The sequence below is a fragment of the Fusarium mangiferae genome (assembly GCF_900044065.1).
Source record: "Fusarium mangiferae strain MRC7560 genome assembly, contig: FMAN_scaffold037, whole genome shotgun sequence".
Taxonomy (NCBI): Eukaryota; Fungi; Ascomycota; class Sordariomycetes; order Hypocreales; family Nectriaceae; genus Fusarium; species Fusarium mangiferae.
The window spans coordinates 469-19543 of record NW_024573957.1 but is presented as its reverse complement, the minus strand read 5'-3'; the positions used below and the strand labels follow the sequence as shown (position 1 = coordinate 19543).

The 19075-nt window shown below is 48.6% G+C and overlaps 7 protein-coding genes across 7 annotated transcripts; 2 read left to right on the top strand and 5 right to left on the bottom strand.

Annotated features, from left to right (window-relative positions):
* Window positions 1-1134: 1134 nt before the first annotated feature.
* Window positions 1135-2536, bottom strand: FMAN_15468 (uncharacterized protein; the record flags this gene model as incomplete). Its single annotated transcript, XM_041826216.1, has 2 exons — window positions 1135-1183; window positions 1245-2536. 2 exons carry the CDS (start codon window positions 2534-2536, stop codon window positions 1135-1137), a joined length of 1341 nt encoding a protein of 446 aa, XP_041691559.1.
* A 2783-nt stretch (window positions 2537-5319) lies between these two features.
* On the bottom strand, window positions 5320-5748 carry FMAN_15467 (uncharacterized protein; the record flags this gene model as incomplete). The annotated part of the gene is made up of 1 exon (XM_041826215.1): window positions 5320-5748. The coding sequence occupies one exon, from the start codon at window positions 5746-5748 to the stop codon at window positions 5320-5322; it is 429 nt and encodes a 142-aa protein (XP_041691558.1).
* A 1847-nt stretch (window positions 5749-7595) lies between these two features.
* On the bottom strand, window positions 7596-11496 carry FMAN_15466 (uncharacterized protein; the record flags this gene model as incomplete). Its single annotated transcript, XM_041826214.1, has 2 exons — window positions 7596-10353; window positions 10418-11496. The coding sequence occupies 2 exons, from the start codon at window positions 11494-11496 to the stop codon at window positions 7596-7598; spliced, it is 3837 nt and encodes a 1278-aa protein (XP_041691557.1).
* Window positions 11497-12689: 1193 nt separating this feature from the next.
* Window positions 12690-13366, top strand: FMAN_16278 (uncharacterized protein; the record flags this gene model as incomplete). The annotated part of the gene is made up of 2 exons (XM_041826213.1): window positions 12690-13061; window positions 13115-13366. 2 exons carry the CDS (start codon window positions 12690-12692, stop codon window positions 13364-13366), a joined length of 624 nt encoding a protein of 207 aa, XP_041691556.1.
* A 324-nt stretch (window positions 13367-13690) lies between these two features.
* On the bottom strand, window positions 13691-15310 carry FMAN_15465 (uncharacterized protein; the record flags this gene model as incomplete). Its single annotated transcript, XM_041826212.1, has 2 exons — window positions 13691-14383; window positions 14438-15310. The coding sequence occupies 2 exons, from the start codon at window positions 15308-15310 to the stop codon at window positions 13691-13693; spliced, it is 1566 nt and encodes a 521-aa protein (XP_041691555.1).
* Window positions 15311-16650: 1340 nt separating this feature from the next.
* On the top strand, window positions 16651-17214 carry FMAN_15464 (uncharacterized protein; the record flags this gene model as incomplete). The annotated part of the gene is made up of 1 exon (XM_041826210.1): window positions 16651-17214. One exon carries the CDS (start codon window positions 16651-16653, stop codon window positions 17212-17214), a length of 564 nt encoding a protein of 187 aa, XP_041691554.1.
* A 479-nt stretch (window positions 17215-17693) lies between these two features.
* On the bottom strand, window positions 17694-18095 carry FMAN_15463 (uncharacterized protein; the record flags this gene model as incomplete). Its single annotated transcript, XM_041826209.1, has 2 exons — window positions 17694-18025; window positions 18077-18095. The coding sequence occupies 2 exons, from the start codon at window positions 18093-18095 to the stop codon at window positions 17694-17696; spliced, it is 351 nt and encodes a 116-aa protein (XP_041691553.1).
* Window positions 18096-19075: the final 980 nt, after the last annotated feature.

The following is a 19075-nucleotide window of genomic DNA, read 5'->3' as shown; positions in this document are numbered from 1 at the left end:
AATCATGCGCTTAGCATCCCTGTTGTTGTGTTAGACTGCGTCACCGGCCTAACAACTTTTTATCGACCCTCGGCACCGTTCAGAGCCTGACTAAGGGCGCTAGATTCGGACTGCTATTTGCCCCACTTCTTGCTCTAACGTTGTGCGGAGTTCAAGAATGAACTCTATGTCGAATTTAGAACCGCCCGTAGCTAAAGCGAGACGGCTCTAGGAAATCACGTGTAAGCAAGAGTGCGTCAAGGTCATGCACTAACATGACGGAGCTTTCTTAAGCCTGAAATTGCATTGACTATGAACAAGATTGCAGCATAGAATTTCGCGGCAATCTCTCATCGTGAGGCCTCCAATAGACGCCCAGCCGATGGCAGAAATGTCGCAGTAGCTCGTCAATTCCCCTCTTCTATCCCTGCTACATGTTGGAGGATGGTGCCATCTCGGACTCGCCTCCTGAGCCTGATACGAGTTGTTCTAGAGGCCTTTGGTACAAATCCTCTCTTCGATTGGTTCTCTCAGCAGGTAGAGAGGGCGAAGGATCTGGTCACGAGTCGCTCGACGCGGTCCGAGTCACCAACCCCCTTTTCAAGGGTTGCCAAGACTACCTGTCGCTTGGACGGAAGTTCCTTGATTACTTCCTGTTGTTCCTCGGCTCACCTGTTTCCGTGCTGATCGGGATGGCTCAGACACTTCAGAAACACATTCGCGGGAGAATTCGGGATTAGGTAGATATAGTTACAATTCTTTGGATTTTCACCTAAGCCAGAGGTCCAAAGTGGAAGTCAATGTAAGATTTGAGCTCTCATCAGATTTGAAAAGTTCTCTGAGAACTAATTGTACTAATTGTATGATGTATTGACTGACGATTGTCGATGGAAAATATTTCAGGGTAAGCAATCCAACGTATCCATTCCTGGGCGTTCTTGAGCAATGTAGCTATCATCCTTCTATCTGTTGACCGTGATGCCTCGCATGATGAGCCAACAAATTTAACGGGAACCGCCTGACTGCTGTGCCAGCCACACCACCTCAGCTGACCCTCCATAGCCGTTTCTTGACCAGTTTGACGTTTTCTTGTGAGTCGAGGTCTCGCAGCCGTGACTTCACAAATGCTCTGCAATACGTGGCAGACATGGGTCATCAAGGACATAGCTTTACAACATTGCCCCAATGAAGTGAAACGTAAAACCTTGGACAATATGTCAGCCACGAAGAGTTCAAGTCTGCGTTGGGTAATAGTGGTGCTGAACCCCATGCGAGGTATCATCGCGGCCGAATGCACACGAGGGCACGGTTCTTCGATCGGAACTTGCACAATCAAAGGTCCTGGGTGTTGAACTGCAAGATGCTCATGTATCACGTTATCCCAGGTGACGTCAACCCGGAAATAGATAAGCCCGCCTCCATCCCCTACTCTGATTTCCTCAAGGATCGGTGATTCGGGTAGCTCAGCATCTTGACTTGTCTTGGACTGTAATGTGTTAGGCCTGGACCACAGGTGTACGACAGTATCTCGCTGGTCCTTGAGACAGAGGTTACCGAGCGAGACAGTAACCTTTTCTCGATCTAACCCAATCCCAGAATCACGTTTGTCGCCGATTACCTGCACCGATACTGGTGAGGAATTGTCGGTTCGAAACGTCAACTTGACATTCTCTAGTACCACCCTCTCCAGGAACCGAAAACAGGCCAACAGAGAGTCAGGAAGGCCCATCCAATCCTTGACGTAGGTGTAAGCTGCCTTGGTTCCAGAGGCGAGCTGTACAAGGGCTTCTGGATCGTGTGATACGCCAAAACCGAACGTACAGATACCAATACCAGCGACATTTGCCCGGGCTATGATACTCTGAATTCCAGAAGTCTCGACTGTTGATGCATCACTAACGACCATCAGAGTAGGGCTTGATGTGGCGGGAGATTGCCTTTCCGTCAATGCATCAATCGCTATGCTGATACCGGCCATAGGCTCCTTTACAAGATTGTTCGGTCTTCGGAATAATGTGCTGGATGGATCATAATCCCATGCCCAATATCCTTCGACAAAGTTGGCCACTGAGTATTCCCAGTTTTCTTCAGAACGTGGTCTGATGATGCCAAAGCTGTCGCCTTCGCGCAGAGCCCCCTTCAAAGCCTGGATAGCTCTCTCAACAATCTGCAGCTTGATCTGTTGTGCCTCTGGGGAAATGCATAAGACGAGGATGGCGTTTACTGGGCAGCGAAATGGTCTCGAGGATTTTCGGTTGTCATTATCATGATGAGGAGGTGCAACGGCACCATTAGGGGACGGTTTATGTCTTCCTGGTGGTCGGCCTACAGCCTTTCGACAATTGTGCTTGTTGACTGCTAGGTCTTGCCCCGGTATTCTGTCTGACTGACCGATTGTCAAGGATACGAGAAAAGACATCCTCGTTGCCTGGTCCAGTTTGTCTACCGGTGGAATTTCACAAAAGGCCGACAGATGGGGAGAAACAATTTGATGCTTGTCAAAGTCAGCCATGGATGGTGACTGAAAGTCGTGCCTCATTTGACCTTGGAGAGGCATATTGTCTTCATATGGCTAGAAGACGTATGAGATCAGTGTAAGCATGAATGACAGTGTAACATGTGTTATCTGTTCGGCTGTTAGACTTGAGCAACAATCAAAATGATTCGATTTGAGCTTCCATATATCTTCTTATGTTCTAAGCTTTCGATACGTCCTGGGATTTGTTTAAGCTTCCATAACAATGCTTAGTGAGGGGATCTTCTGACAGGTTGTCGCTTTTGCCATGGAAAAACGACAGCGGACAATCTATAAGCCACGTGTACCAACACACCATACGAGGCCTTTGTAGATCCTGGTTTTCTTGTGTCTTCGTTCCTCTTACTGGATACCTTGAGTAAATTGGTCACTCCTCCATGTGCTCGCGAACGTTGGTTGGCTCTGGAGCTGTTGTTTGTGGTGTGCGACAAAGTTCATGCCGGGATGCCAAAGAAATATCTCGTATAACCAGGGTATCCAGGCTAGGCTAGCACTAGATCCAAATTTCACAGCGCCACAACTGAACGCTTGCATGATTTCAGGTCAGACGAAAGATACTCAAGGCTGTTCGATGTCTTTATCTCTTAAAGCTGCCGAATACTATCAAGCCCATATCCCTCACGCAACGCCTGTCCGCTAGTGAAGAAGCTTTGGTGGGGCTGAAACGTGTTGGAAACGCTCGCTGCTGACTTATCCTACCCAATGCTCTAGTAACACTCCTTGAAATTAGTGTTTGGTCTGCGGATCGGATGTCTCAATGACAAACCCGGATGAGGTAAGCAGTCGTCAACAACGCGAATGGAGAGACAGCGGCTTAGATATCTCTATGAAAGTTACTGCTAAAGATTCATAGACATTGTCATTTAGTTTGTTGGCCAAATATCGATGGTACCGCTACACGCTTGGAAGATCTAGAGCTGCATACTTCTGCAAACGGTTTCAGGCACCGATGTAACGGTTATGGTAGCAATAACGGCTCAAGACTTTCCCTTGCGGCTTATGCAGCCTATACGAGATGGTCCGCCCCCTCTGATAGCGGTGGAATTGTTCATGCGTCTTTCTGCATTCAGACTAGTACTTCCGGATACCGAATGAAACAAAACACGGTAATCAGATGACTTATGAAGCAATGGCAGCACCTTTTTCTCGTATATGCACGGCTCGCGGTTGGCCTTTCATCCCGGCAGCTAATCATCAAGGTCCTGGTAGGCCAAAAGAGGAAGCTTCTGTTTATCTCCACCGGTCCCTTAGCACAGATCACTCCGCATTATTCTTTCGGTGTCGTATACAAAACATTTAATCAGAATGGGTGATGATAGATTATGCTGTCAGTTGCATTTAACGCGATTTCCTCCGCCTTGTATCCTCAAGAACCTCCACCACGATGACCTTTCTATGTATGAAAATTTTTAAGTCTTTAAGCACAGCTACACGAACTTCATCCCTGGCAGCCTTTGCTAGCTTTATAGCCAATGTCAGGAGGCTTCTAGCGTCGTAGGTAGCTACCGATCGTCCGCTCTGAAACATCTTGCTAATCAGCCAAGCATCTGTCAATAAACTTTCCAGGGATATCGAACTTTCGGCAGCGGACCGTAGCGCCAAGTGGGCTTGGTGCTTTCTCCAAAATATGGCCCAGTAGTTGAAACCAAGTCTCGGTCGGATAGGCCATCTACAGGTTGCCATTTCTGTAATCAAACTGGATAGCCCCAACGGAACAGTCCATGTGGAACGGGACCGGGCCCCTAGCTCTGCCTGCAATAGGCCAGGAAGCCATCTTTCTGCCAAGTCATAACAACAACCTTCCATGATGACATGGATGACCTGAAGACCAACGTCCAACTTTGGTTAAACATATAAGGCGCAGGGATAACTGTCTTATCCTGATGGTCGGATAAGCAGTATTTGGATTGGCAAGTAAGGTTCTAATGTATGGCCGGGTCGGGAACTCCGAACATCGTTGTATTCGGTTTGACGCTTGACAATCAACTCCTTCTCCCGGCGCTGTGTCGTTTGCAGACAGTATGTATCTGACAGAGGTGTTGCTGGTGTCAGAAAGACAATAGGAATCTCAGAAAAGGAGGCCTGGTGTAGAAGCATATTTTAACAGTAGTAGTGGTATACTGAGGGGGATGAGGCAATAAGAAATCTGCTAAAGAGATTGTCTAGATAGCACTCTTGAACATGACAACATGCTATTTAATAGTTGTACCTGTAGAGTGAATTATTCATTTTGCCAAAAGCGCTAGCCTATTCTCAAGATGTTTCAAATTTGTAGCAACGATGTGTCCATAACGGCAATGCTGAAGTTTACCTTGCGTACTATTTCTGCAAGTTCTTGGTGGCTTACGACACAGCTTTATGCCGGGGACACTAACCGATATATGGTCTGTCAGAAGCTTGAAACATATGCAAACATCCGAAGATACAGAAGGTCATTACACAAGCCAACGCTTCTTGTCTTGGCGGTATAACGCCTGAAAAGACTATAGTTGTTGTTTCAAGTGGGGCGAGCTTATAACTAAACCTCAAAGGCTGTAGACCAAGGCTGAGTTACGTGTATTGTGGTCATTGGATGACTTATCATGCTTGACCCCGTGTTGGGGACTGTATCACGACTGAGTGAGATTATTTTCCATGTTGCACTTCTCCATGATGTTTTGTCATTGAGCTCTGTATGCAGTTTAGGCTTCTATATCTGTTGGGGGGCTGATAATTTACTGATATTTGATAAATACAAAACCGACGGCTTGCTAACTATTCAAGACCTGTACAAGCCCGGATCCTTTCCCCCAGATTCCAGCGCTTTAATCTGCCAACCTTCCATCGGATAGCCATGTTGTCGTATCAAACATGTCGATCGCGAAATCGTATTCCTGCATGTCAATCGGTGTTGGATCCCCGGAGCTCTCCGAGACTTCAGAGCTATGGTAATCTGCACTGGCCGCCGTTGACAAGGATCGGCAAACATCATGGACCGGGCTAACCATTTCGGCTCCAACAAGGTCACTGGTTGACCACGTTGTCATGTCCAAGCCCATCAGCCATCCCATGGGATCTATAGAGTGATCTTGTTCTGATAAAAATAGTAACTGGCTGTCGCCCGCTGGGATATCTGCATCCTGCAAATGGGCCTCATAGTTCGTCTGTACCGCACAAGGAGAGGCATTTTGCGGAAGAGCGATGCCGGATAAGAGCCCTGCTTGCTCAACAGTCTTTATCAGAACATGGTTCATTTCTAGRCAGCCCTTTAGAGTTTKTTCCAGTTCAACAACTCTTTGCTGGAGCCTTTCAAGCTCAACCTTTTTCCGTTCCCGGGAGTTATGCGCAGAACGACGATTGCGAAGCACGCGTTCGACCATTCTTTGCTCTCTCTCATCAGCTGTCCTAGCGCGCCGCCTGTCAAATCACGTAAGCTTTGGGCCTAAAATGGGCTTGGAGATTGGCTACCTCGGTGGGATATTTGTACGTGGCTCGGGAAGCACCCGTCCCCACTTGGCACGCCCCCTTTGGGTATTATTTTCGTTTGAAGAAGATATGTTCGTTTCTGAGGAGATATTATGATATACCGCCGCTTGGTCTGGCGAAGTCTGAGGCTCGAGAAGCATTTTGATAAGGGTCAGATGTTCGTTACAAGGTTCCTACTCAGTAACAAGCCTCACAGAGAAAGATCCCAAATCAATAAGCAGAACAGAGGAATATAAAAGACAAGACAAAAAGAGTAGTTTGCTCTCTGTATCTAGACATTAATACGAAAGGTTCACAGGATCAACATTGAAGATAGTGCTTTGATAATAATATTAACGAAGTCAGCTTGGTATCTAGACAGAAATAAGGAGTTGATACCTGCATGTCTTTGGTTTCATTTGTTTTAAACTTTTGGGCATTACGTTTCAGGTTTTCATTTTATTTTTAACAGTTAGCGGCTAATGGGGGCCGTGCTAAGAAGTCAAGAGCTTTAGTTGTAGTTAACGGGCTGACGGCCCAGCTGGCTGATGTTAGAGGCTAGACGTAAATGGGTCATGTGAAGTCAGTATCGTTTAGATCCCGGTCGTAGCCAATTATGCAGTGCATAATTACATGGCTGCTATTTTGTACCAGGTCTTGACGATTGGCTTAACCTTCCTGAAGCAATGATCCTGTCAGCTTGGTGTTTCCCAGAAGCGACTGCTAGATCTTTTGCCACGTCGAGATTGTTACTGCCACGTTGAGAATTGAGATAAAATAACTTGAAGCAGTTCGGTCCAACAGTCGTGCAGTTTATCTCTCTTTTGGGGCCCATGGTACGCACAACATTGCCGCCGGTAGGTTATTAAAACGTGCAGAGCATAGCTGTACTATCTGCTATGGCACACCAGCCATCTGATTTCCGCAGGCTATCTCACATAGAAAAGTCGATTAGAGTCCAATTGATGCTGCTTCCATTTTCTCCAAACTCTTGTGCTCCGGCAAGAAGTTCATTAATCCAACCGGTCTCATTGATGGGAGACGAAAACAGGGTCAGGCCCGGGAAGTCCCATTCGAAGACAAACTGATCTGGGACAAAAGACTCAAGCTCGTTGTCGCAATTCCTCTCTTGAGTCAGAGGAAAGGATGTTTGTCCTCCTCCAGTGCCTCCTTCATCTTGACCTAGCCAACGCTTATACTTCTGTATACTCGTCTTTAAAAGTCGGAGGTATAGTGAACTGGTATTTGATCGAGTGTCGTCTTTGTGTCCTGCCGCAGCCACTAGTTCTAGTTCCTGTAGCAAAATAACAGCCTTGATAGCAAGTTAATTACTGAGGCCTTGCGTCTGCAACTTTTCCGTGTCGGGGAGCAAAGCGGACAACTTGAGCAGAAGAAGGCAACAGAAAGTATTCTTTGCTCAGACAAAGTCCATTGCATACCGGATACTCTTGAGATATATCTTTAGTTTTTAGATGATGATATCAAAATGTTACTAAAGCGAAGCTTTGGTCATTGATAACATGTTCTTCTGGATGGGCGACATGACGTTGACTTTCTCCACGCCTGCAGCCCTTACCGCACGACAAAGAGCCATGTTATCCGCCCAGCAGCGCTGAATAGAAAGGTTAGGCATAAACTAAGGCATCAATTCGTGATGCGGGTGCGAGATACGTATCCAGTCCTGGAACCAAACATCAATGTCGAGTTTGGCGTCTTTCACAAGATCGAGAATCTCTTCGTCACTCAGATGTGAGCCCTGGGGCAAAGACGCATATATCTTTGCACGAAGAACATTCAACTCGACCTGAGTGAAGAGATAATGAGCCATCCCGGTAGCGAGTGGACTTTGCAAAAGGACTCTGCATCTGCGTGAAGCACCTCGAAACTTGAACGTTGGCATTCCTCCGGCATCTACGTGTAGAATGCAGCTCATCACCAATAAATGCAGCCAAACTCTAGTTTTTCGCATACGCGTCGTGTTGTTGTTGTAGGCAGCTTGGTCGGTGTTGTCCATCTGCATGTCTCCCAAGACGGATTCCACGATGAGTGCATCGTAGGCTTTGGGGAATCTAAGACCCAAGGCCATGTGCGTCGCAATTGCAATCAGGAGAGCCCTCTCTCCCGCATAGCAAGCTTGAACAAGGATTGTCTGTACCGTCTCAAGACCTCTCATCAATGGATTCACGATAGCAGCATTGAGCATGCGTTGAGTCTGGAGTGCAAGAGTCCGCCATCTCGAGCTTGTGCCGTTGAGTACACGACACCCAACTGAGCATATTGTGATAAATAGCAAAGCACTGTTGTTGCGGGATAGCTTCAGTTGTGTCAAGTCGCTGGTCAAAGACGGGAACGTAGCGGCATCGACCCATCGCAGGAGACCCTCTGGGATCCCCCTGGCCTTCATCCGCTGCAACAATCTCTCTTTGCACACGCCGTTATATGCTCCCTTCACGTCGAAACTGATGAGACTCACAACRTGACGCGAGCGCCATGCTGAGAATATGTGTTCTTGTAGTAGTACGAGGGCTTGTTCTGCCGATCGCTGCTTGCGCGCGCCAAAGTGGTTAGTCGAGAGGAGCCCGTGGGCCTCTACCGCGTAGGAGATTCTCTCGGCCACCACCGACTCTAACACCTTGCCCAACGTGGCTAGAAGCGAGATCGGTCTCCAGGCTTTCGCAATCGTGTAATCGTCTTTTCCTGGCTTCTTGAGCGGAATGATTCGAGCGTGTCTCCATTGTTTCGGTATCACGCCTTCCTCTAATGATGCTTGGAAAATGTCGAGGACGTCGTGTTTCACCGATGGCCAGACCTGCTTCCAGACGATCGCTGGCAGTCCGTCTTCTCCTGGCGCCTTCCATGACTTTGTCTCCCACAGTCGACGCTCCACTTCTTCCAGAGTCAGTTTCGGCATTACTACTGGAGCTCTTTGTTGCCTCAATCCTTCGTCTTCAATGTTATCTGGCAGTGGCGGGAAGAACTTGGCTAGAAGTTCTTCGGCTTGTTCTCGATGTTTTGTCGTTTTCGTTCCGTCCGCTCTGGTGAGCTGAGGCACTTTCCCAAAAGCTGCATCGTCCCCAGACCTCATGTACTTAGCTGCCTTCCAGATGTTGTCGTTGTCCGCTAGGAACTCCTTCCAATGGTTCATCTTGCGTTGTCGGATGGCGTCGTGATACTGCTTCGCCGCGGCGGTCGCTGTACCCTCGAGGCCCGAGAGGTTCTGGCCGGCACGTCTCGCAGCTCGCGCTCTGTTCCTCCAATATGTATAAACGTGTCGCAGCTGTGTAAGATCATCGGTCCACCATCTTTTTGCGTATGGAGACGGTTTGGCTCTGGGTGTCAGGGCCTGGACAGCTTCTGAGACCGCCATCATCAGTCTATCCGTCTTCTGCTGCACCGTGTTTCCCCTTGGTCTATCTCTTAGTATGTTCGCTATCCTGCTGTTGATCTCCTTCCAGGGTGCATTCTTGAACAAGAGCCTTTCGTCCTGTTTCGGCGTCGGAACTGAGATGTCGAACACCGTCTCTATCGTGCGATGGTCTGATCCGTGCTCCGTACCATGTATCCCACATTTGATGTTCGCATTCGCAAGCTCCTCGGAAACAAGGGTCAAGTCAATCGTTGTTTCGTAGTCTCCGCTTTGCCATGTCTTTGTGCCCCGTCGGAGAAGGCTTCGAAGCATGAAGTCGTTCATCAAATCGATGATCGGATCTGCCTCGCCTTGTCTCGCCGCCGCTACATCGTCTCCTCCCCACATCTGGTCGTGTCGGTTGAAGTCGCCAGCAATCACCACATCCACCACTCTCCCTGACCTTCGCCTCACTTCCGTGATGGCCCTATCAAGCCTACTGCATATGTCTTGTAGAGCTTGGGCATCTCCCCCTGGTACGTAGACAGACGCCGTGAAGACCAGACGCTCCGGCAGCTGAATAACCGCCGCCGTCACATCTGGGGACTCTACTGGCACCTGTTCCGCTTCCACCTCTTTGTTCACCCAAAGCATACTCCGGATCACCCATCTACCTTCTCTCTCAGCTGTCGGCATCATCTTGACCCATCCATGATGTCCCATCGGAACCGTCAATAGTTTCCCTTGGATCCGTCGTGCCTGGGGTTCTTGGATGGCCAACACGGTTGCATCCTGAATATCCTTATCGTTCATCAGGCTCTCGTGTACTGGTCCCTGCTTTCTTACATTCAGTTGAAACAATCGGAATGCGATATTCATGTTGTGACGGATAGAGTTTCTGACAGTTTCTGCTGTATGACTCATGAGGGCCACCGCATGGGACGCATCTCGGGATCGCTTCTGTGCACCTGCTATGGTGGTGACCTTCTCGCGCACATCTTCCGCAGATCTGCGGTCGGTCGCACTGGTAAGCCTTGTGGCTCGTGATCTGTTGGCAGTTATAACATTGATTTGGACGTTCACGACGTTCAAACACTCTCGTGGTGCCGGACTCTCCTCCAGCCACGAAGAAGCCTTCGCCGATGAATCGYCTAGCTTCGGACCGCTTCTTGAGGTACACGACCATCGAACCGTACGCCTTGGGAACGTCTCGCCTGCTGAGCCATGCTACCTTCGCTACCTCGGTGTCGTTCTCTCGGCCAAGAGTCTCTGCGGCTTCTGTCCGAATTTCGTTCCTCTCGTTCAGCACCGCGGTGCGACTGACATTGTCTACCTTGATCGGGTAGAGATCATCCCGTAGGACGCGAGTTCCTCGAACCAGTTTTGTCTCTGCAATTTGTTTCACAGCCTCATGTTCGCTTTCGTCCCTGCAACTAATCCTGATGCGGTAGGGGTTCTTTGGGTCCTTCGTTACGGCCCTACATCGCCAAGTGGGATTATCCAGTTCGGCGCGCACTTCGTTYTCCACTGTCGCTCTGACCAGCCCAGCCGAGGGCCTGGCATTCTCATCTTCTATTCGCGAAGTGTCAATCGTGCAGTAGAGCGTGTCCATAGGGATCTGAGGAATGGTCAAGGTCGCGGTTCTGGGATCGGTTAAAGGCATAGAYGTCGARRRTCGTGTGACATCAGCGTATGATCGTTGTGGTCCGTCTGTTGCGCTCGTCGCAATAGTTTCGAGCTGTTCGCGGACCCGCTGTAGTTCTTCGGCCATCTGTTCTTTCATCTCAGCCATCTGCTTGCCCATGTCGCCCATCATCTCTCCCTGCTTTGCAACAGTTTCCTGAAGTTCATTGGTCATTTCCATCTGTTCTCTCAGCGCTTCCTGCAATCTTTTAGTCTCCCTGCGCGACTCCGCCAGGAGATCCAGCGCCTTCTGTAGCATAGCCCTTCCATCGCTGCTGTTGCCGCTATTCTTCCGGGTCTCGGTCGGTCGGTCGATTTGTTCTTCGGTCGGTATGTTTCGCGTCGTCTGGCGGGTTGTCTTTCGCGTTTCTTTCGCAGTGTCCTCCAGTTGTCGCGCGGTGTCTCGGACTTTGCTCGTCGGTCTCACCACTCGACTTGATCGTTTTGGCGTTGAAAAGGGGATGTCATCCTGCTCCACCACGATCTCGGCTCCTATTGGATCCGCCATCACGGCAAGCTGACCAGCCTCCACGCACACTTTTTATCAAACCAACGACAACAATCTCTGATTCCCTCGGGCGTACTTTGATAGCGATTTCTAATCCAAACAATAATTTTGCCTCTTCCCTTAAGATCTTCTGTTTCAACAACAATGGCGAAGTGGGGCGTTTGCGCGACGAACGCGTCGGCTGTCCGCCGAGCCCTGTTAGCCGGGCATAGCTGCGGATAAAAGCGGCCACAACCGTGTAGGATAATCAAATCAAATCAAATCAAAATCCATCGTCACCAACACCCGAAACCACAACACAGCGCTCTATGGAAATCGATACCTTGTCGAGCCCAGTAATAAACTGGCTTGAACACATTCCCGCTAAATTTGACAATTCTGAGCCGACACCTCGCATCCAAACTCGCAGCGACTTGAAACGACGACGTTTGTCAATATCAGATCAGTCAGCATCAAAACGTCAACTCATCTCCCCTCCCTCATCTCAGGGCGAGCATTATATTGCAGGAATGGATTTGGCAGTGAATACGACGCCAAATAAAAAAAGACCAGCTAGTACCTCGGGACAATCAAATGAAGAAATCGACGACGAAACACCACGAGGCGATCCCAACAGAGGAAAACAGCGTGGTTTTGGGAAAGCGGAAAGCCTTCATTCCGAGAGCAGCAGCGAGTACTCGCGCAGTAGCAAACGCTCCAGAGGCTCTGCGTCACCATTGAAATTATCATATGTATCGGGGCCCTATGGGCATCGGCTCGCGCGAGACGGTTCTGCTGCATTGCATAGTAACAAGCTCTCAGCTGTCCGAGAGCTCATCGAGGACTTTGAAGACATACAGAGCCGGCTTTGCATCATGCCAAAGAGGATAGAGGAGGCTCTGAAGAAGCAGGGTGTCGGCAGGCTGAATAACGGCATGTTCTTTGACGACCATCATCTCACTCATGGACCTTGTGCCGATGATTTGGTTCGTCAAGCGTTACGCATCGTGAAACATTCCGATATCTGTTCTACTCAGCTTCAGGACGAAGCGGCATGAAACAACCTCGTGCACTCCCGTCTGCTGGACCTTTTCATCCACGACATCCACGACGGACCAGGCCAGGATATCCTTGATTACATGCCTTGGTAAATCAAGCCTTCACTTGCACAGTAATATACTAACACATACGTACCTTTCAGCAATACCACCAATATGAATATTTCATATCACCGATTCGACGTCCCTGCTAGCCGCGTTGATTACGTCGTCAGGCTGCCCGCCCAGCCCATGAGAAACACACAAGACGATGAACCTATCGACCTGTTGGACTCAAACAGAATGCCAATATTGAACTGGACCGCCAACCAGCTCGTGCCCATAGCCTTTAGCATTGAAACTAAGCGTTACGGTAGTGATGTGCTGAAGGGCGAGCAACAGCTTGGGATCTGGAACGCTGCACAATGGGAGTACCTCCTATCCAAGGCCGGCGTTGATGCTGCAAACGAGCTGGATTTCATCCCCGGACTTGTCGTACACGGAGAAACGTGGTCTCTTGTTATCACAACAAGACAACATTCCAAGACGGTAAGCAACATCTTCGGACTTGATCAATGTAACGTTCTGACATTTGCTTCTAGACTCTCTTCCCCGGGATCCCATTTGGCCATACTCAGTCACCCATCGGTGTATTCCAAGTCATCGCTGGCTTGAGACGACTGCGTCGGTGGGTATTGGATGTGATGTGGCCTTGGTATAAGCAGTATTTGCCTGGTCTTCAACTAACGGGTAGTATGAAGCAGCAGAAGAATATCATCATGGCTGGAGGAAGCCAAATAGTTCAGAGTGAGGAGCAGCAGGTCGCTGGGGAGTTGACAGGCATGGCAACCTGAGTTTGTTTGATACCATGATAGCAAGTACTGTTGAGATTACATTGGATTTGCTGTCATCTATAATGGAAGTGATTCTGTTCTACAATACCGCCTAATCTTTTGTAACTCTGCACTTGGTGCTGATGATTCACCTTAAATTCGTGAATTCTATAAAAAGAATCTAATTTTACAAATTGAAAGTAACGTACATGATAAGCGAGTGGATCAGACAAGTGAGTGGATCAGGAAGCCCCGACTCTGGAAATAAGAATTACAACATAGGCATAACAAGCTATTTAATCCATTACAATTAATCGCTATACCCTTCTTAAGACACGGCCACAACTATCTGGCAGTCCTTGCATTGTGTCCTGTATTGCCGCATGTTCTACAACACCTTTCCCTCATTCGTGGCGACCCCCCTTGATCACCACCTTTTGACGATTCGGCCATTACCTGCGCTTCAGCATCCGTCGGATCAAGTGGTTGCCTCCCTTCCTCTACTATCATCACCCCTCCTCTCTGTAGTCGGGTTCTTTTTGCTCTCCGCCGACGGCTTAGTATCTCGTTTGCTTGTTCAAGATCTCGGACCCTGGCCTCTAATAGGGCGACCTTGTGCATGACTATCTTTGTTCCCTTCGAAGAAGACCTCAATGCTTCCAAAATTGACTCTGGAGAGCTACTTTTATGCCTCTTAATTCTACTTTCGAGGTATTCAAGCTGAGAGTGGGTCTCAAGCACCGTCCTTGGCGTCTTTGAAACCCAAGGGGTCGAAGGGCTAGCTGCCTCCTCTGCAGGCGTCGGTGTCCGTAGCTGCACGTCAAGCTTTGAAACCACATTTTCTGGGTCGAAAGGAACAAGACCAGCTCCTCTGAAAGCTGCCTTGATATTTTTCTCCGTCATTATGGCTCGAAATGCGGCGTGAAACGCTGGAAAGAACTCGGTCTTGGAAACGTGGGTCACAGAGCATCGGATYAGATGCTCWATTTCTSGCMCATAAGCCTTCTTGAGCAGGCTGAAGCACACCAAATCGAGAGGCTGTAGCAGRTGAGAMGAATGAGGTGGCATRCAAAGCGTGATGATCTTATTCGCCTTGCAATATCTCTCGAAGTCAACCGAGTGGTGACTTTCATGCCCATCCAGGATCAGAAGGCGGTAGCGATTTCTTGAATGCTTGGTAGTACGCCTATCGAAGTGCTTGAGCCATTCCAGGCCTATTTCGTTATCGGTCCATCCATTTGGAGATGTTGCAATAGCCCAATCGCCTGGGAGGTCGCTTCCTTCGTACCAGTTGGCGAGGTGATATTTGCCTGCACCTATGATGAATGGCGGGATGGTTTGACCTTCGGCATTAATTGCTTGAATGGCTGTAATCCACTCTCGGTTTCCAGGCTGGATTGACTTTGGTCTTCCACGCCTTTCAGCACCTGTGACGACCATACCGCTGGCAATCATACCCATAAGAAAACCAGTCTCGTCAAAGTTGTAAATTTCATCCGATCTGATGTTGTGTTTGGTGATTGTGTTCTGCACAAGCCTAAACCAATTGCGAATAATGGTTGGATCTTCGTATTTGGCTCTCTGGTAGTCATATCTACGGAAAAAACGCGTCTTGAGCTCTTTGTGTCGTCTCACGAAGTTAGAGGCCCAGCGCTTGCCGACAGGCGGCGTGCCGCGGTCGGCGAGCAATCGGTTAGCTATATCCTCAACGCAACGTAGTCGCGGAGGGAAACCTCTCAAATCTAGATCGAGAATGAACTGAACTATGACATTTTCCTCTAGATCAGATAGTCGGCGTGACTTCGGGGTAGTATCGTATCGAGACTGGATGCCATTCTCACGGCGCCATAATGTACTATAGCCAACTTTGTAGATCTTTGCAGCGCGCTGCAGACTCAAATTAGATTTATTTCGGTAGGCCTGGAGTGCCAGAATAATCCTTGCTTCATAGTTGGCTTTTGACATTATTATCGTTTGAGAATCAATTGATTGAGGATAGAGGGTGTAGGTTGAGGGATTTTTGATCCACTCACTTGTCTGATCCACTCGCTTATCATGTACGTTATAAGTTAACTGTACATGAACTTAACTTATACTGGATTTGCATTTTTCGTTTCTGTCAAACACGCCTAAACTGGAAGTGCGACGCATTTTCGCTCTCCATACTTGAGTAGGGGCACAAGTCTTCCTCAGGCCGTAAAATATAGGAAATGCACCGCACTGAGCCGTTGGATGACAATGTCGAGAAGCGCGCCTTATCAATAAGAGCTGGCCCATTACCTGTCCAAACGTCTAGGCTGTGATCCGGAACTTCTCCTCGGTGGTCCGGACCCACAACCCCCTAATTAGTGCTCAAACAAACCCACCGACACAACCGCTTTTAGAAGGTAGGAGTGGATAACCTTGTCGTAGCTCCAATGTCAGTTCTTATCGCGAATACTCGCCGGATGTTGCTTCGGGCACACCTGAGGGTCCCTGTACTTTAGTTATTGATATTGGTAATGAAACAGATGTTTTCCAGGGTTGAACAATGCGAAACATTGTTCTGGGTTAGGTCTCCTGTGTCTGTTGGTTCTGCAGTCTTTGAAGCTAGGCACAGTAGTTTGTGTATGGCTGGCCTGGCAACGCAGCTAGCATACCGCTGTGTAGCAAAAGGCTCCATATCTTAAATAACTGATCTGCCAATGCTCCGTATCAGGTTCCATCCCCCACTTATCTTCCAACACCATTAAGCCAAGCCAACGCTGAGCCGTCGGCTTTACCTCACTTACGAAGCCGAGAGTGCTGAGAGTGGGCGGAGAGCAATTATGGTGTTGAAGAACCTTCACCCCGCTTTACAAAATTCGGGGAACCAACTACTGAGGAAAGCGGATGGAACAATTCTAGTCTCTTGTACAAGTGGGCGAGTGCGCCATGGCCAAAGATCAGGCAAGAAGAAGGCACCTCCGTGATAAGAGCAGCGGGGGGCACAGTTTCCCTTTGTCCGATCCAACGATTACGTACGACGATGTTTGCTACGTTCTGTTGGTTCCCCCCTGCTCGTCGTCGGTTGGGCGAAGACATTGTTGGTGATTAGTGGGTCTTGTATGATTTCTCATACGATAGGCAGCCAGTAACAGCATTCCCTGTTGATCAATTAAATCTCGCGTCCACTGAAACGGAGTCGCCATGAACTTTCGAGAGGTACTAATCATTAGCTTTTTGGTTGAGTAGATAAGCAAAGAGTCCCAACAGCCAGGCCCAAAAACGCCCATTCCCGGCCAAAATCGTTTTCTGTCTCACTTTACCGCACTCAGTTTTTCACAATGTGTTACTTCGACCAGGTTGTTTGGGCTTGCGGCAACTGGAAGTGGGGCAAGTTTCGCGAACAATGCAACAAAGAGTACCGCATCGGAGAAACCTGCGGATTGAAGCTTGTGTATGGGCGGCAAGATGAAGCAAAAGACTGTAAAATATGCGATCGAGTGACGAAGAAGGAAAACCGGATTAGGAGGACGACCGAAAGAATGGCTCGGCTTCATGAATGGAAACTTTTGGCCAGCCTTGAAAGATGCGAAGAAGAGGTGGCTTCCCTGAAGGGTGAAGTTTCGAGACTGCGCGAGCAACACAGCACACACATGGCTGGAAGAGCCGCCTTCCGCCTTGAGTCTGGAAACCCATTCGAGTTTCATACCAGCCTTGGCGGTCCATTCTCTTGCCCAGCGATTCCTGTCGTCCTTACTGAAAGGCAAGATGACCTACCATCACCAATGCTCTTCGAAATCTATGCAGCCAGGCGTCAGACGCGACCTAAAGACAACAACAATCGTCTATTACGTATCTCAAAAACCTCAGCTGGGATCAAAAAGCATGGGAAAACTTTGGCTTAAACTTCCTTACCGGTCAATGGTTGGCTCAACGCAGCCGCTGGTACTGGCTACTCTCCCAAATTCATGGAGAGGAGGAGAGTGGGGAATTGTAACGGACCCAGAAGCAACGCTGAAGATGCCGATATAATGTCTTGCTTACCGAATACAGTAGAGTTTCATCTATCGAACTATGGGTCTTTCATGCTTAGATAGTGAAGTACTAAGATGCTATTGGCGCTAGGGAAATAATAAATGCTTCCCATCATGCTCCCCATATTCTCGAGTTTTCACTTCGGAACAGATCGGCCTACGGCTTTGCGGACTTTCGATGGCGGCCTGTCATCGACTTCGTCCATGTTGATAGACATCTCCTACACACTGGAATGATATGGTGCTTAGGGTTTGATGTGCAGATTTTCTTAAAGTGTGTATGATGAAAGGGCCTCGAACAACAGGTTTCAATGTGACGTCGACCGGAACTCATTAAGACCCCGGCCAAATTATATTTCGCCTGCAGAATACTGCTTCTCTAACTGGCGCAGGATCTTTCCAACCACCTCCTTCGCTAGCTTGTTAATATCCTGAACATCAAATCCTTTCTTGAAAATGACCTTGTCCCAACCGACGTTGCTCCCGTCACTATCCTGGAGAGAGTATTGGTTTTTATTCACAAAATGCAGGTATTCACATCCGCCAGAATCACCTAGAGACTTTAATGGGCTTGAGTTCTTCAGAGTTCCAACTACACATTGCTCGTTCTTCAACTGCAGTCGACGACTGCGCTGTTTGGTTATTCTCTGCTCCTCGCGTCGTGTGCGAGCCCGTGATGCTTCTATCACGTAAGATTAGATGTCCATTTCGGGTCATGGCTTTGGAAACTCACTGTGTCGATAGCGAGCCATTTTTCTCGAATACTTAGCTGTGGTTCCAAACATCCATACGTTCGAAAGAGGTGTCGTCAAGGTCAGACTCAAGCAGCAGTCGTAAAGATGGTGGGGCGATGCGGGGGTTTCCAAACGGCCCATGACGCCATGGATAGCGTGGCACAGGCCATCCGCCGCAGGGTAGGCATGATCTTCACTGCCTCAGGAAATAACTGCATTAGATGCTTTAAGTAACTCTGCAGAATGAAATACCCTGCACGAAAAAACGAACAACAATCAATCAACCATTTGCTGCTGCTTATCACATTCACTTGAACCCCTCTAGGCACGCCCAGTGGATTAGTCAGGAAGTCGTCAGTGGGTATTTGCAGGAGTGCTTTCACTTTAAACAGCCTCTGATTAGTTGCTACGAGGCAAGGGAGACAGTCCGGTTTACCAGCGGCTTACCTTATATAAGCTTTACTATGGGTCTTTTTGGTCGATACAGATCGTTTCAAGAGAGTAAAATGCAATTCATTGAAAGGAGTCAATTGATAAAGGCTCTTCCTATATTCTAGTGTGCTTTTCACTTCGTGCATTGGCGTGGTTGAGACGCAGTGCGTCAAAATCTGTTTTCTCCTTCTATTTGAACGGAGAGGTCAACCAGGACCCCTCCAACCATCATCGATATCCCCAAGACGCCTGGGAACCGGGGTCATTGCTTTTATTTGTGCTGTAAGATATAGGTACTCTGAACAAAGATTCTGAGATCCCTAAAAAGGAAAAAGATGGTAGGCCCGAAATGTTGGGCATCAAAGGCCGCCAGATAATGGTAGGCCTCCGCATGAGAGAAGAGGCAACTAGCCTGCTAGGACTAATACTAGGACTAATGCAGCCGCGACATGCAATCACCAACAACTGGGACGGTTACCCCACGGTGGTAAGTCTGATTGGTGCTAATGTTATCTCTCACCTTGAGCAATAGCGCTCAAGTGGCCGCCTCTTTTGTAAACTTGTTG